At 44.5% G+C, this 16331-nt stretch overlaps 2 protein-coding genes across 2 annotated transcripts in view; one reads left to right on the top strand and one right to left on the bottom strand.

Annotated features, from left to right (window-relative positions):
* Positions 1-16331, bottom strand: part of Alk (Anaplastic lymphoma kinase) — a 110867-nt gene that overhangs the window by 39051 nt on the left and 55485 nt on the right. Inside the window, exon 10 of the mRNA XM_084581245.1 lies at positions 13664-13823. Coding sequence (XP_084437371.1) covers positions 13664-13823 — 160 coding nt within the window. The remainder of the gene's footprint in view (positions 1-13663; positions 13824-16331) is intronic.
* LOC146176058 (uncharacterized) lies at positions 1967-3406 on the top strand. The gene has a single exon (XM_084580907.1). The coding sequence runs from the start codon at positions 2039-2041 to the stop codon at positions 3116-3118; it is 1080 nt and encodes a 359-aa protein (XP_084437033.1). The 5' UTR covers positions 1967-2038; the 3' UTR covers positions 3119-3406.

Here is a 16331-nt window from a genome sequence, read left to right as displayed (position 1 = left end):
TGTGTTTGACCCAGAACATTCTGCCTACGACATGGGTTTTAGATCGTAGAGCGAGACGGCGCCACACAGAAGCAAAGGTTAACGAGCTCCGTGGCCGTGCATTACGCGACGGGTCGTTCCCGAGTTTGATTTCGAAGGCCATTAGCGCCTACTTTATCTTATATATATTAAACCGCACTTCCAAGCTCTTGATTTGGTCGCCTCTCTTGTGTCCTAATTCGTCCTTTTCTCCCCCACTCCCTCTTCATTTTTTTTTTTTTTTCACAAGTGAACAGCTTCGCATTAATGTGCTGTGGAGCTCAGCGTTCTCTCTCTCATTATATAAGTTTTGTCCTTTCAGTTTTCATGTTTTTTTGATCACCTCAAACATCGTAGTCACAAGAGCCCTTGTCTCTACAGTTTGTCCGCTTGAACGTTTTTCGGCACGCACTTTCTTTCGAAACCCCGGTTACCCAATTAGTACGACCCACCTACCGTTGTTTAAGATGAAAAATCTGATTAAAATGCCTTCTGAAGAATTCTAGTTCTATGTCTTGTGCTTGTTCCTTTTTTGCCGAGCTGATCCTGCTCCACACTCGACGTTCCTTACGTGCTCTGACTGGCTCTCGGCAGATTGCGTGGGAATGACGTCTCAGCGTTCACTCCCGTGGAAACTGCAGTAAGAGTAAAATAAAATGAAGTTTTTCAAGCTCACAAGTAACACGCGAGGGTACGCTTACCTGGTTTCACGTTAGAACACGAAAGCTTTGTTGCAACCAAAGCTTTCCTCAGAAAGCGAAAGCTTTGTGGCAACCAAAGCTCTCGCGCTCTGACACAGTTAACCATGCAATCGAAAGACTGTGTTTCCAAAAACGTGAAACCGAGTAAGTATATGCCCTCTCGCTTGTGAGCTTGTATTTCCTTACTGCAGCGACAGTTAAAAGTTTGTGTAAGAATGTTTTCATACATCATCGAAATGATGTATAACGGCAGTGTTGTTCTTAGTGGCAGCCTATTCAATCGCACACCTCTGTAGTCTCAACCTGTACTAATATCTATCGACCTGAATGCCTTGGCTAGGACGCATTATTAAAGGTTGTATTTTATACGAAATATAAAAACAATAAAATATGGAACCTCCACTAACAGTCAGTATGTGAGGTCATCGAATAATGGCTTAGAAAATTGAGCAACTTAAGTGGCGTCCTTCCAGGAACACACAGTGGAGGAAACAGAGCTTTAAGCACGAACCGCAGAAATGCGCTCTCCCACGACTTGACTTTATTTGAGCCCCCAACACACCTATTTCCCTCCTTTATGTGTCGCATTAATCAAACAAAACCTCTTAATTACTCAAAACCGATACGAGAAAACTCATGACATATCCCAGTGTTATCAAGTCTGCAGATCACAGGCACGTAGACGTCGAAATTCAGGATATGGGAATGCAGTAAATATATGACTTGCCTTAGCTGTAGGGAGATGGGCGCAAAGTGGTTAAGTACCACTTTGGGGTGTGACAATTTTCCATGTTTAATGCACCTGAAATGGGCACTTGGATGGTCTCACAACATTTCGGATTGCATCAACCTTCAAGCTGTTTATTTAACAATTACTTTAGGTTCAGCGCCATTAACGCCGAAAAAAAGACATCCGCAGTGCGTTTTGCTATGCCATACTTCCAAGATAACAAACTTCTGGTTGCGCATTCGTCCACGTTCGCCATGTATTTTCCTCCATCGGCAATAAACACCCCTTTAGGTGGCAACACCCATGGCAACCACCCTCCGGTCGCACCGACTGCTGCTTATGACTCTACAGGGACGCAAAGCCAATGAAACGGTGTTTTTGGCCAGTCCCATCACCAGGAACATCAACACACCTGATCTTTATAAAGAGCATGCTGTCATAACCGCCGCTCTGTGGGCTCGGTAGCTGTGCGACAGCGCAGTCTACTAATCCTCTGCTTTTCACAGTGCAGGTATTTACCCTCGCACTACACCTGCTTCTCGCCGCTGTGCCGTCTGCAGCCTGCACGTCCGTCTCTCCCGTGACCCTGATGCGCCATGAAGATGAAATTTTTTGTCAACCTGCGCGATCACCATTGTTGCACCTGCCTTCACCGCCGCCAGAGTACGTCATCGAGGATCTTCATTGGCCAGTCCCATCACCAGGAACATCAACACACCTGATCTTTATAAAGAGCATGCTGTCATCACCGCCGCTCTGTGGGCTCGGTAGCTGTGCGACAGCGCAGTCTACTAATCCTCTGCTTTTCACAGTGCAGGTTAGTAATAAGTTTTCTCTATTTGCTAAAAAAAACAGTAACTACTTCTTAATGCAGCTGCCGAGCCCTCAGTGCTGCTGTGATATTGTTGCCGAATGTTTGCGTGTTATCCGTCTTCTCTTGCTATTGTCAGGGGATGTTGAAACTAACCCCGGCCCCGACCATACCGACAGCGTACTTTCCGAGCTCCAGAAACTAACTGCCGGCCAAGCTACAGTAATCTGCGATCTACAGGACATTAAAATACAACTGAAGACTACTGAAACAACCTTAAGTGACTTAAACAAACGCATGGACGCTCTGGAATCACGCTACGCTTCACTTTCCACTCTCCATTCCGAAATAGACGCCCTGAAAACTCTGAACTCTGAACTTACCTGCAAGATTGACAAGCTGGAAGCACGTATGGACGATGCTGAAAATCGCTCTCGTCGCAACAACCTCATATTTTACAACATACCCGACACTAACCCCGCTGAAACATATGCAGACTCGGAAGAAACAGTCATTCGCCATTGCTCCACCCAACTAGATTTTGCCATCGAACCTAATCTAATCGAGCGTGCTCACCGCCTTGGACGCCACTCCACTGATCGTAAAAGGCCGATTATCGTGAAATTCACCTCATCCAAAACCAAAGAAAACATCCTTTCCTTAGGCACCAAACTAAAAGGCACTGACTACAGTATTGGCGAAGATTTTTCCCTTCCTGTACGTAACGCTCGCAACCATCTTGTAGCCTTTGCCAGATCGATAACCGACAAGTTCTCCTTGCGCTTCAAAACTTTACACATTGGTCCCAAACGATACACGTTCGATGAATCCTCACAAACCGTAAAAGAGGTAAAATAGCAACCACCTCATCACCAATCGACAGGCTGTTCTAAACATGCACAACAAGCACTTTCATTGTCAGCGATCTTTACTAACATCCGAAGTTTGATTTCAAAGCGCGACATTATTTCCAATATCGTCACATCATCCTCCAGCAACCTACTAATCTTGACAGAAACGTGGCTGAGTAGTGACGTTTCTGATAGTGAAGTCCTTGCCGACTTGCCCAAATTCCGTGTTTTCCGTAAAGATCGTCCAGATAGAAGGGGAGGGGGGATACTTATTGCAACTGCACAGGAGCTATCATGCACGGCCATTCACCTTTCATCGGATATTGAAATATTATGGGTCTTGTGTCATGCCTCACCAAAGTCAGTTGTGAAAGGCGTTTGCTACAGGCCTCCTAGCAGCCCAGACTTTCCTCAAAAACTTAATCACGCATTAAATGAAATTAAAACCAAGCACCCTAACACATGCACTATCTTATTCGGAGATTTTAATTTTCCCAGTATCGACTGGCATAATCTAACCGCTACAGGTAACAGGGATGCTAATGATTTTCTTGACGTTTGCCTTAATTTTAATCTCGTTCAACTAATATCCGAACCAACCCGTGTAACGGATGTCTGCGCTAACATTCTCGACCTAATATTAACGGATAGCCCTGAATGCGTTCATTCTATCACCTATCTACCAGGTATCAGCGATCACCAAGTCATACATGCCGGCTTCACGATTAAACCATCTTCACGCGCAACATGTAAGCGAACAATCCGACTTTACGATAAAGGGAACTATATTGCTATAAATAATGAACTTCGTGCATTTTTACCAGATTTCCAATTTAACTTTCATCAAAGATCCGTCCACGAAAACTGGTTCATGTTTAAGAAGAAAATCGAAGATTTGGTCGACAGGTTTATTCCCAACATAAATATACGAACTAACCCTCAAACCCCTTGGTTCACAAACACACTCAAACGTCTTGAAAATAAAAAGAAGCGTCTTTTCCGTTCGGCCAAGTCACGCCCTAGTCAAAACGCTTGGAACAAATATTACGCAGCTGAAAAAACGTATTTGTTAAACATTCGAAAAGCTAAACGCACGTTTTTCCATACCGATCTGCCCAAAATGTTGACTACTAACCCTGGAAGGTTCTGGCAGGTCATTAACCCCCAGCACACGCGCACTATTTCCCTCACCGACGCATCAGGTGCTACCATCTGTGAAACTGAATGCGCCAATATGTTCAACACAGCCTTTTCATCCATATTTACTAATGAAACAGATCCGATATTTCCTTCAAACCCGGTTATTATCCAGGATACCATGCCCTCTCTTACATTTTCTTCCACAGGAATTTTGTCACTAATAGAAAACATTAAACTGTCATCCTCGGCTGGAATTGACAATATCAGTGCCAAAATACTGATTAACACCAAAGGTATATGTTCATCCCTGTTGTGCTTGTTATTCACTCAGTCACTCCTCAAAGGTCAACTGCCCAAGGAATGGAAACATGGGAAGGTTGTTCCAGTCTACAAATCAGGTAACAAGAACTCACCGCTAAATTACCGTCCCATCTCGCTAACTAGTATCCCTTGCAAAATCATGGAACATGTCATCTATACCCACATCATGGCATTTCTTGATTCCAACGACTTTTTCCATCCTGCTCAGCACGGTTTTCGCCGAGGTTACTCCTGCGAGACCCAACTTTCTACATTCATTCATGACCTGCATGTTAACCTTGATTCTAACCTACAAACTGATGTCATATTTTTAGATTTCGCTAAAGCTTTTGATAAAGTACCTCATAAACGCCTACTGATAAAACTTTCCCGATTAAATTTACACCCCGATATATTGAAGTGGATTGAAGAGTTCTTAACTAATCGTTCTCAGTTTGTCTCCGTTAACAATGTGAACTCTAACTCACTCTTAGTAACGTCAGGCGTCCCCCAGGGGTCTGTGCTTGGCCCGCTACTCTTTCTAATATACATTAATGATCTGCCCTCAAACGTAACATCTAGCATACGTATGTTTGCTGACGACTGTGTACTGTATCGTGCTATTCTCACCACCGCTGACCAATCTTCTCTTCAAAACGATCTTAATGCTGTTCAAGACTGGTGTAACGAGTGGCTAATGGAACTTAACCCACGTAAGTGTAATCTTTTGTCTATTAACCGTCGCCGTAACCCTCTTGTTTTTCCTTACGTAATCTCTGAAGTTCCCGTACAGCTAGTTCCATCATATAAGTATTTAGGCATAACAATTTGTAGCGATCTTTCTTGGAGTATGCATGTTACTAACATAATATCGTCAGCTAACAGGACGCTAGGTTTCTTAAAGCGCCATCTTCATCATGCTCCCGAACACGTAAAGTTATTAGCCTACAAATCATTCGTCAGGTCCAAACTAGAATTTGCATCGCCCATTTGGAATCCTCATCAAGCTTACCTCATTAGTGCCCTCGAATCTGTTCAAAATCGCGCCGCTCGTTTTATTCATTCATCATATTCTTATGAAATCAGCGTTTCCTCCTTAAAAACAGCATCCGGATTATCCCCCTTATCGCTCCGTCGTCGCATTGCCAGCCTATCTTTATTTCACAAATTTTTCCACAGTCCTATGCGCATCGCACCTTATATTCTTCCCCCCACACGCATATCTCATCGCAACAGCCATCAGCTACAAGTTGCCCGTCCACGTTCACGTACCGTCACGTTTTCAAATTCCTTTTTTCCTCGAACAGCTGCAGACTGGAACGGCCTTCCGGACAACATTGCTCTCATCACTTGCACACCACAGTTCATCGATAGTGTCAAAACTTTCCTGTTATTGTGATTATGTATTTTTGCTCTTGCCACCCCTTATGTAACACCTCTTTTTAGGGGCCTTTAAGGTAATAAAATGAAAAAAACAAAAAAACAACCATAAAATAAAGTGAACATCTTTGTAATTTCCTCGGTCTGACCAAATTCCAACCAAAAGCAAAAAAAAAAAGTCTATCCCTTCAACTTCAAAGTACTCCTGTGCAGTTTGTAGGAATAAATGCCCCACCGGCATGCAGTCATGAATCACAAAGATAGACGAAAGAAAAGGAAATAGAGAGAGAGAGAAATTGAAAGAAATTGAGAGAGAGAGAGAGAGGGAGAGGGAGGGAGGGAGGGAGGGAGGGAGGGAGGGAGGGAGAAGAAGAAGAAAAACGAACAGATGGCCCCATGTCTAAATGAAGCGATGAAACTATATTTCCTTCCGAGCTTCAGTATATCGCGGGCAGAGCTACATGAAACAAAGAGGACTTTGTTTCCTTCGTGCCCCTGGCCGCGCGCTCCGAGCCGCGGGAAATAAAGTGACAGAATACGGCAGACCGCGCGCAACGGCGCGTCTTGTTTATTTGAGCAGTGCCCGGGAAAAACCTCGCTGACTGACTTCCTCGGCAATCTCCTTCGAGAAGCACAAGTCTCGAACAGATGCGCGCCGGCGTTCCTTCCACGTATCCTACTGTCAGAAACAGAGCCGCCCTGCGCGCTCTGTTCGCTGCCAACTCGCAGATAAGGTCAGGAGTTATACGTGCAAATGCAAGCAAAGGCATGGGATTCTGTGATTTTATTTGGTGAAGCCCGGCGATCACAACCTGTACATTTAAGGACAGCACCAGAAAGTGACAGCTCTTGTGAGCCACTAACGTCTATTCGATGGTCAAAGTTTTGTTGTTTTTTGTTACTATCATGGTTTTCCTTAATTCTCCGATGTACCGCTAAGCGATGCTTCTTAAACCCACGTAAATTGTTTTGCGTCGGAGAAGCTAGACTTAGTAAAGGTCTAATGAAGACCCTATATGGACCCTTCCACTATCCGGAGAAGCGTCGAGTGGTCGACGCAACCAGTCTATAATAGCCAACAATGGCCGCCAGTGGGGTAGAATATGAGGCAAACGGGAACAAAATATGCAGCACCATAAAATTCTGTGAAACATTAAGCAGCATCTCCGTCCTTACCCTTTGTCTCCTGATTGGCCATCCTTACTTTATGGAGGGAAAAAATTCAAGCCGTTATTATTAGTGAAAGCCTGCCCATCAAATGCATTAGTGGGCTTAGACAACACACTTGACCTTTGAAACTAAGACCGTTTGCCCTCTAGGGAAAAACTGGTTGTGCGTGCTTGAACTCGCATATATGATCGGTAAGGTTAGTGGGGTGTTTCAGTACGGCAGAACTACTTGACTTGATGCGACCGTTCTCGTAATTATCGCTAAAAATTCCTTTTTTCTGAATCGGCAGTACACCTCACTTCGTGTTTGACATCAAAAATCAATTCCATTTTTTTTTTTTGGTAGAATTTCGGACAGTTGCAAAATATGAGCGTCGAAGCCTGCAGCGGAAATGCATTGTGTTGAGTAAGTAAGTTCCCAATGCTGAATGCAGACTCTGCGTACCATACTATACAGTAGTGCGTCGCTATCGGCAGAGGATACTAAACTAAATGTGATCATTATATCGGTGAGTGCATTCATGATTCTATTTACGAACCAATTGTTGGCCCAGACTCCGCTGCGTCTCCTTGCCCTATTGCTGTAATTTTAAAAGTTGTGTTTAGAGAAAGCGTCAAGCATATATTCGAATTTCAGGTGTTAACCCTTATAGTTTGATACCTCTCTCCGCCTGTCCAGGTGTTTAAACAATCTGCCACGATCGAAATTCATTCACCTACCATTGTACTATTCTTTTCGTTCGGCCTTTTTCTTTCAAGTTCATTTTCATTTTCGCAATCGCGTATTATTTCTTTTTTTTTGCCCATGGTTTTGAGTTGACTAAGAGATATTCGCTTATTCATACATTTTTATTTAATTTCATCAAATTTCTAAGCGGATCGGAATGAGAACACTATGAACATATTCCCCTAAATCAAACAGTCTGAACAATAAAACCGATCATTAGCGTAAGCATCAATACTTTATACAGCTTATTTCACAGCTATTACTCATTGCTGCTAATTTGCCACGTGAAAAGAAGGGTTCAGGAAGAGTAGGGCGACTGCGCTCCTGTGGACACGTGCATGCACTATGCTGTAGCGACTGGCCTCAACTCTTCCCTACTCACTTTATGTGCCTTACATAACATATGCTTTACGTAACGATGTTGACGTAAAAGTTTGGGGAGGTTTGGCGTATGGTATTGATTCGCGCGTTTATATTATGGAACCATTTTTTACGGGGCTGTCACCGAAAAACTTAGAATTTGATCCACACCATAATCATCCTCATCGTAGTCGACCCTCCTCACCCCCCCTTCTGTTCTCCATCCATCACCATCGTTCAATCAAAAAACACCTCCGCCACCGATACAATCATCACGACCAGCCGAACTAAACTGCCACTTTTAAGTGCCTAGCTAAGGGGAAATATCACTCATGCCAAATAAAGCTCGCTAAGCGGTTTACATCCAAAGGGCTCGCGGTGGTTACCAAGCCACCAGTCCGTCTCAATTTTCAAAGCTTGGGGAGTAGTTTCTAACATTCCTGCAAGAATAAAGAAACAAAAAATAAACGTTTAACGCCGATATTCCCCACAAAGGTGATACTGTTGCTGCCACACCTGAGGCTACCATTGCGGAAACTCACACTTATCATGCCTCGAATGAACGAAAACGGCCCGGTGTACGTAAACAATTGATTGCGGGAAACGAAAATATTATTTTAATTTTTCTCTATACTTCAGTGGAACAGACTCTCCTCGTATGGAGAACAACACTATTCCAGCAAACTGCCCTAGCTCTCATTCTATACGGCTGATAACCTTCCCGTATCATACCCTCATTGCTCGCGATATGGGCTCTGACACTTTCCAGTGTCAGTTACAGACACCACACATCGAGCCGGTGCCTATTTCGACTCCTTAAAGAATGCATATGCCCTAGTTAAGCTATCCGCAGACAACGTTTGCTCTCCGACTAGCACTGCTTTCTTTCCGATGTTAGGACATTAGTCCAGCTCTTTTCATATAAATTAAGCGTCTTTGCCGAAAAATTTAATTTAGGGTTACGATCCAAAAGCTGCATCGCCATCGCAGAGGCGCCTTGTTACACAACCTCAGATGAGCAACAGAGGAGATTTAGGAGCGACGTTAAGCTGTTTCTGAGGGACGAACCCGGTGCTTTATGGCGGTTCCCAAATGCCTCAGAGCATTTCCCCACGAGGAGAGTGTGCAGTACGCAACGTCCGGTGTCCAAACCTGCACACGTGCGTGAGTGCTGACCGCCAGCAGCTAGAGTTAAGTAACGCCGACAGCGAAAATATGCACGTGTCCTGCGGCGCGCTTGCGAGAGTAAACGATTTGTGCGCCATCTATGAGAAAAAAAACTTAGTTATGCTCGCCGACATCAGCTGCTTATTTTTCGTCACGCATCTCAGATATCTACCTACAGAGTGCGCTCCGTTCAGTAAATGCCCAAATCACATCCCTGAAATTTTGTCACATTTAAACGCGGGCTCTTTTATAGAGCTTTTTACCCGCTGCTGCGGCTCAAAAGCTTTGACGTTCGGCAGCTGGTACCAAAGTCGCAGGATCGAATCGAGACTGCGGAGGCCGCATTTGAATGAAGGTCAAAAGCAAAATGCACCTTGTGTGCTGTGCGATGTCAGTGGCCATTAAAGAACTCCAGTTAGGCTGAATTTGTCCAGAGCCCCTCGCTGCGGTAGCTTCGAACGTTATACCATCGCATACTACTACAACAACTATAAGATACGTGTTCAGTACAAAATACGGTCGATAGATGCGGTCACGAAGAATTACGTCTATCAGTAAACCTGTCTTGAATTGTTGCAACACATGCTCAAAAGAACCTGTTTTAAGTGGAAGTCACTAAGATGGAACACTTACAACGTACGAGGTGTGAACTCTGGCAAACGACGTCTTGCAGACCACTGTGTTGGTTTTTTTTTTATTGTTACACGCGCTAGAGTTACAACTCTTCCTGAACACTCGCGTTACGCGATACGAGAGGTCAGCATGCAGCATGGCTCCGCTGTGGGCTGCATTTAATTGACGCTATGCAAGGGAGAGCGTGTGTAATAAGCGGCGAGCCTAAGGTAGACATTACGTCACACGCTACGTCAGATTCGCCAGAAATTTCGAAACGAGCGGCCATTACCCAGCGCCCCTCCTGCTTGCTCACGCAACTTCTACTCGTCTTCTGCATTTCTCTCACATTCCACGTCCTCTTCCATCTCATCCCGTCTCGTCTGGGCACTTTATCGCACCGTCTCAGCGCGGGTGCATATACTCTTCGCTCATTTATTTTTCGCCTGTTCACATGCCGACTGTTCCTAGTGCCGTTTTTTTTTCTTTTTTTTATTTCATTACTCCTTGTTATTAGGGTCTCAAATCTGCATTTTGTTTCCCGGTATAGAGTTGGGCATCCCTACCGGTGACGGTGCATCCCCGGGCAACCGACGCAGCTTCGGCGGTTCTGGGACGCATCGCGAATTTGCAGCCAGCTAATGAAATTACTCGCCGGCATCCCCAGAGCGTAGGCGTAGCGGTGCCGATGCCGCGCCTGCGCTTGTCTCCTCGGCCTAGTTGCGTGCACCAGCTCCCGGAAGTGTAGATACGATTGGTGTCGAGCGCCCCCACTAAAAGTCGATCCAGTGCAAACGTATCGTTTATTCCTTAAGTCTCCTTTATTTCTTCGTTATTTCCTTCATTCCTTGCCTTCCTCCTCCATCTTTTTTTCTTTATTCCTTCCTTCACCTCTGTACACCTTATTTAATTCGGCTATGTTATTTCACTTCTTTTCTCCTTTTCATAAATTTGTAATTTTGTTTAATTTTCTTGCCTCCGTATTTGTCCTTTCTCTAAAGCATTCATTAATTCATCTATATGTTAATCACTTATGTATCCGCTGTGTTGTTTTACGCCTTTCTCGATTTCGCAAATTTGTAATTTTGTTGAATTTTTCTGCCTACGTCATCGTCCTTTCTCTAAAACATCCATTATTTCATCTATATGTTAATCACTTACGTATCCGCTCTTCGTTTTTGCCACTTAACTCCATCCCTTCTTCTTAAGCGTTTTTTTTTTCTTCCTGACTTAATTCTAGTATTCCTAATCTATGCACTCTTCTCCTTCTTTTATTCATGTATTTTCTGAGCATCCATCTTTCCCTCCTTCCATTTTGCACTCCCTGTATATTTACTTCACGGTGTTCTGTCTTCATTTGTTTTCAGAAGGTGCCATCTTCTCAAATTTAACAACTCCTAATTAGCAGTTTACCTAGTACTATTTACCTAACCAACTAGCTAACTAACCAAATAACTAGTACCTGTCCACCGATGGTCAAACTGCCAGGATATTTCCTCTGGCTTTATGATTTGGCGTACCGGCCTATGCCGTCAGCTTTGATGTCCGTGCGCCGAACTAGTTGCCACGCCGCTGGAGCCCCGCCCCCTTAGTGATGAGCCTCGAGTCCCTTTTCCGCTCTTTCTCAAACGCCCACCGTAGGTTCCACCGCTCCGCTATCGCAGCGCTGGTCGGCGATAAGTCGCCCGCGCAGATTCGTTTAATATTACATTCTTTTTCCGCACCGGTCACCGTCCACCTCCGCCAAGCTAGCTGCCTCTCCAATTTGCTCAGCCAGAGCCGCGAGCCAATTACACGTAATTGCGTTGTTCTAATTAGCTCCGAAAGTAATGATGGTTAGAAGCAAAATACGCCCTTTTAGCAGTCGCGGTGCGTGCAAAGGAGAAGCTACGGCGTTCATCTATACGTGACTGATTGGCTACGCTTGTTTCGCGCCCAATCGAATAACGAACTTTTCGATTTTTACATAGAGTAACTCAATGACCGTCGCAAACTGCCCCCCTCTCCCCTCCACACTCCTTAGCCACCCCGTCCTCCTTCAAAAATAAAGAGGAACAGAACGTTCATTCTAAATTAAATTGGCACACAATAAAGTTTCTCCTCTGGATATCAGAAGCAGCCGACTCGCGGACATTGCCAATGTTAGCAACTTAACAAGGATAACGCCCCGAAGTTACCTAGAGTAACTAGCTAAAACGAACAATTAAGATTACTAAATTGGCTTAAAAGTCGTAATTTGGCAGTAATTTGGCAGCCGCCTGTAACGAAGTGCGTGGTGCTCTCATCATTCGTATTATATGCTGTGTTACACACTTTAAAGCGAACAAACGTATTATGGAATCGTAGCGTTGCACAATCGGCAATATGGTTTTACGGGATGAGGATATAATAAAAAAGCTCACACAGTGACGTCATGCATGCCCCTTTCCCGCAATGACTGCAATTACGTGGGACGCGCATGCTGGACCAATACCAGGCGAAGGGGTCGCAATGGCGCCCCTTCCTTTTTAAGTTTGTTCCAGAACCCCTGCGCTCAGTAACGTTTTGCTGGCGACTACAGCCCGCTTTCGTGTACATTGTTAAAGATTTCATGAACGCTATTCAGGATTAGGCGTTTTATTTACAGTAGCATAAGTTTGATGTGACACAAAGTGCCAAAAGTTCGTGGAACGGCCTGTTGTTGAAAAGAACAACTAAATTTGTCGTCAGCAACGCCAGTGGCGACGGTTAGCGAAATTGCGGACAACAAAACATTAAATTGAGTTTGTTATCATGAAGCGTGGCTATACAGTGCACAGCGCTGTCAGAAAGAGTGGCTGCGTTATAGTTAGTGTAAACGCTTTCGCCACACACTGCAGAACCACTGATATTTCTCCTGCTGGTATAGTAGTCAATTACCGCAGCATAGGTGGAGGTGGCACTATATAGGCTCATTTATTTTATTCGCCATCTACTCACAAATTAACTGCTTAGAGTAATTTAATTTTGAGTAGGTTGCTTTTGAAGCGATTACCATATAACCGCTTAAAACTGTAGAGTGGTCAAAGTCATTTCATCGCAAATTGAGACTGATGGTTCGGGTTTTGAAATTTAACGTCCAAAAATGACTCATTATACGAGAGACGCCGTAGTGGAGGGACCCGGAAATTTCCACCTCCTAGGATTCTTTGACGTGCACTGACACTGGAGGAAGGTTGTTGTTGTTGTGACTGTAGGAAGAAGGCAAAGGAAATGCAAGGGCCTGCTACTGGCTCTGTAGCTGAGCCACCTCCGCTGTCTCGTGCAGACAGAAGAGAAAATAGAGAAGAAAGAAAAGAAAGAAAGAAAGAAAAGAAAGAAAGAAAGAAAGAAAGAAAGAAAGAAAGAAAGAAAGAAAGAAAGAAAGAAAGAAAGAAAGAAAGAAAGAAAGAAAGAAAGAAAGAAAGAAAGAAAGAAAGAAAGAAAGAAAGAAAGAAAGAAAGAAAGAAAGAAAGAAAGAAAGAAAGAAAGACGCGCGCCGCAAGAACGGCCGTCGTCCACCACCGAAGCGGTGGCGGGTGCAATGACGGCCTACAACAGATAAAAATTCTGTGACAGGCTAGCCCCCGCCGCAAGCGGCGGTGACCTACCTGTCCCAGCCCCATCAGGGGAGTGCTATTTCTTCTCAGCGAGGCAGTTTAAAATAACCAGTGTACTGGCGAGAAGTATCCGTACTCACGTGTAGAGGCCAGAGTCCGGTACAGTCCAGACTTGCACACCCGCCTGCTGCTTCTTCGTGAGGACTGCAACGCGCGTACTGCTGTTGACATACCAAGTGGCACAATCGGCCGGGGTTGGTCCGAACCGGCCCCGCACGCCGCACGAGCTGAAGCCGTAGCCTAGATGGGCAGATGTTTTTGTTTTTCGAGATAGTCGGGGAAGGGGATGGGATGGGATCCATGGAATGAAAGAATAGAAGAAGAAAATGTTAGCAGAGGCCATCGCCTCCCTAGCTACCTCAGAAAAGACGTCCTGCAAATAGTGTGTTCGCTAGGACTGCTCGGAATCCGTGTATCGTCATTCAGCGTAATCGTGCGCGTCAGTTGCAGAACTGTCATCTGTCGGCGTCCCAGCACGATGCGAGATCGTCTGCTTGCCTTTTATCGGGGTGCAAACTGCGCAGGCGCAATCGCGACGGACCAACTGACATGACGAAGCCCTAACTTCTGGGCTTCAATATATGTGATCTAATGGCTCCTCCTAAATTATTTCATGCCTTCATGAATGATAGTGAGAAAGAACACCTTCACAGGGGATTATGCGTTTAAAGTAGATATGAAATCTTGAAAGCTAAACGTTCCGACAGATTCACCTGTCAGGTTGGGTTGAAACTAAGTGAAACTTGAAAATTCCTCAATCATCACTTTTTTATTTTACAAAAACGAGACGTTTCATAGCCGGCTCGGCTCCTTCTTCAGGGGTGCATGCCGCGGGGCTTGGTGCAGCTAATTTTTTCACATCCACCTCACCTCCTCCCCTCTCTTCTTCTCCCCCCCCCCCCCCCCCCCCTCCCGTTCCTTTACTTATAGCTGCACCAAGCCTCGCGTCATGTACCCCTGAAGAAGGAACCAGTTTCAAAACGTGGGATTTTTGTAAAATACAAAAGTGATGGTTGGAGAATTTTCAAGTTTCACTTGATGTGAAATCTTGCATTCATTCTCTATACGCATTTCCTTTCGATATGAAACAATAGAACTGCTTTTTTCATTCTTTCTTTTATTTGCTTGCTCAGCCTTTTCTCCAACCTTTCACAGCCTTCTCCAGAACTCCTCCCCAGAACAGAGTAGCGCGCCAACGGTTTTCAGAAGCACGTTACTAAAATCTCAGTTTTTCATTACAGCGCTCGCTTCACTCACCAGTCGCACGAGACTTGAAACGAGCTTTTTTCGCAACGTGCCCACTTATACTTTGTTCTATTAACTCCTACGCAGAAACCTGCACACAATGGCCAGTAATTCTCTATAAGGCTTATCACTTTATTCTACGAAACACACTCCTAAAAACCGCTGCGCAGATGGCGCAGTTACCCTCGACTTGCCGGCGCAAAGCTCGTTAGTTCGCCGTAAATTTGCAAGCAGGGGTCTCGGTGACTGCGCCCTTCGGGAGGGGCAATTTTGGGGCGCTGTGTCGAAGATTTCGTAAAAACGAAACAAAGGGGGGATCCGCGCAGTGGCACTTCAAGCATCGAAGACGAAAAAAAAAAGAAAAAAAAAAAAGATCACAACACGTGCGGTCACTGGCTCGCGAAAGCGAAAGCACCGACTTACGCTCAGAATTTGTGCCTGCAAAAAAAAAGAATTCAAATGACAAACAATAAAACAGGCAAGAAAAAAAAAAAGGAGAAAGAGGTCTAACGTTGGAAAGGTTTTGCAAAAGCGCACAGGTTTCAACGACGGTCTAAACAGGCCCGTTGTGAGTCGTTAACCCGTGCGCGATTTGGAGATTACGAAGAGGAAAATAAACGACACAGCAAACCTACAAAGCAGCGAGAGTCTTTTAACAGATGCAAATGAGGATAACGTGATTTGGGAAAACGGCTCCGACGAGCTCAGGGCTGTAAACACGAAGAAGAAAAGGAGGACACAAAACGCAGAGAGAGGAGCCACTTTGTGACAAAAGAAGTGAGAGTAGAGAGCTGAATCAAAAACTAGTCGGCTCGACAAGTGGATAGCAGCCACGAAAACCTTGTTAAGTGCCGCAGAATTCAAAATTTCAGCCAGATGGCTTGCGTAGAGCTTTTTTTATTCACCCAGTTTCGTTCCCAGCTTCGTGCCTCTCTGCGACCATCACACAATAGTCTTTTTTTTTTTTTTTTCCTGTTACAAATTCCACTTCTTGAATCAGCAGTAAAAAGCTCTTTCCATTGAACTTGGGCTAAGTGATAAAGAATGTTCAGAAAACCTTTAGTTCATCGAAATTCGGAAAGTAGGCTGTTGGTCAATAAAGAAAAATATTCATGTATATGAACGCAGGAAGGAACGGACACCCACGTTTGACTACCCGATACTGTTTACCTCTAGAGCTTATATTTATTTAAGATCAAATAAATGTAGAAAATAAACTGGATGCTCTTCTAAAACTCATCATTGGCAAGCTCTCTAAAAGACATGCGTTGTCATTTCACATTTCTCCCGAATGTGAATTCGATAGAACTGCGTAAAGCAAGAGCATGATCACTGTTTAATCGTACCCAGACGTTTCGGACAAGCGCATTTTTATCACTGGACTTTGCTGATGAACATAATTTTTATCGTATGTCTTAAGATTGCACCATAAAAATCAAGCATACCTTCAGCACCTCTCTCGGAACCACCATATATATATATTTATTATCAAGAACATGCCTC

This window comes from Amblyomma maculatum, chromosome 10 (genome assembly GCF_055883805.1).
Source record: "Amblyomma maculatum isolate TAMU_Amacu chromosome 10, ASM5588380v1, whole genome shotgun sequence".
NCBI lineage: Eukaryota > Metazoa > Arthropoda > Arachnida > Ixodida > Ixodidae > Amblyomma > Amblyomma maculatum.
The sequence above is the reverse complement of the archived record's forward strand: the minus strand, read 5'-3'. Positions and strand labels throughout refer to the sequence as shown.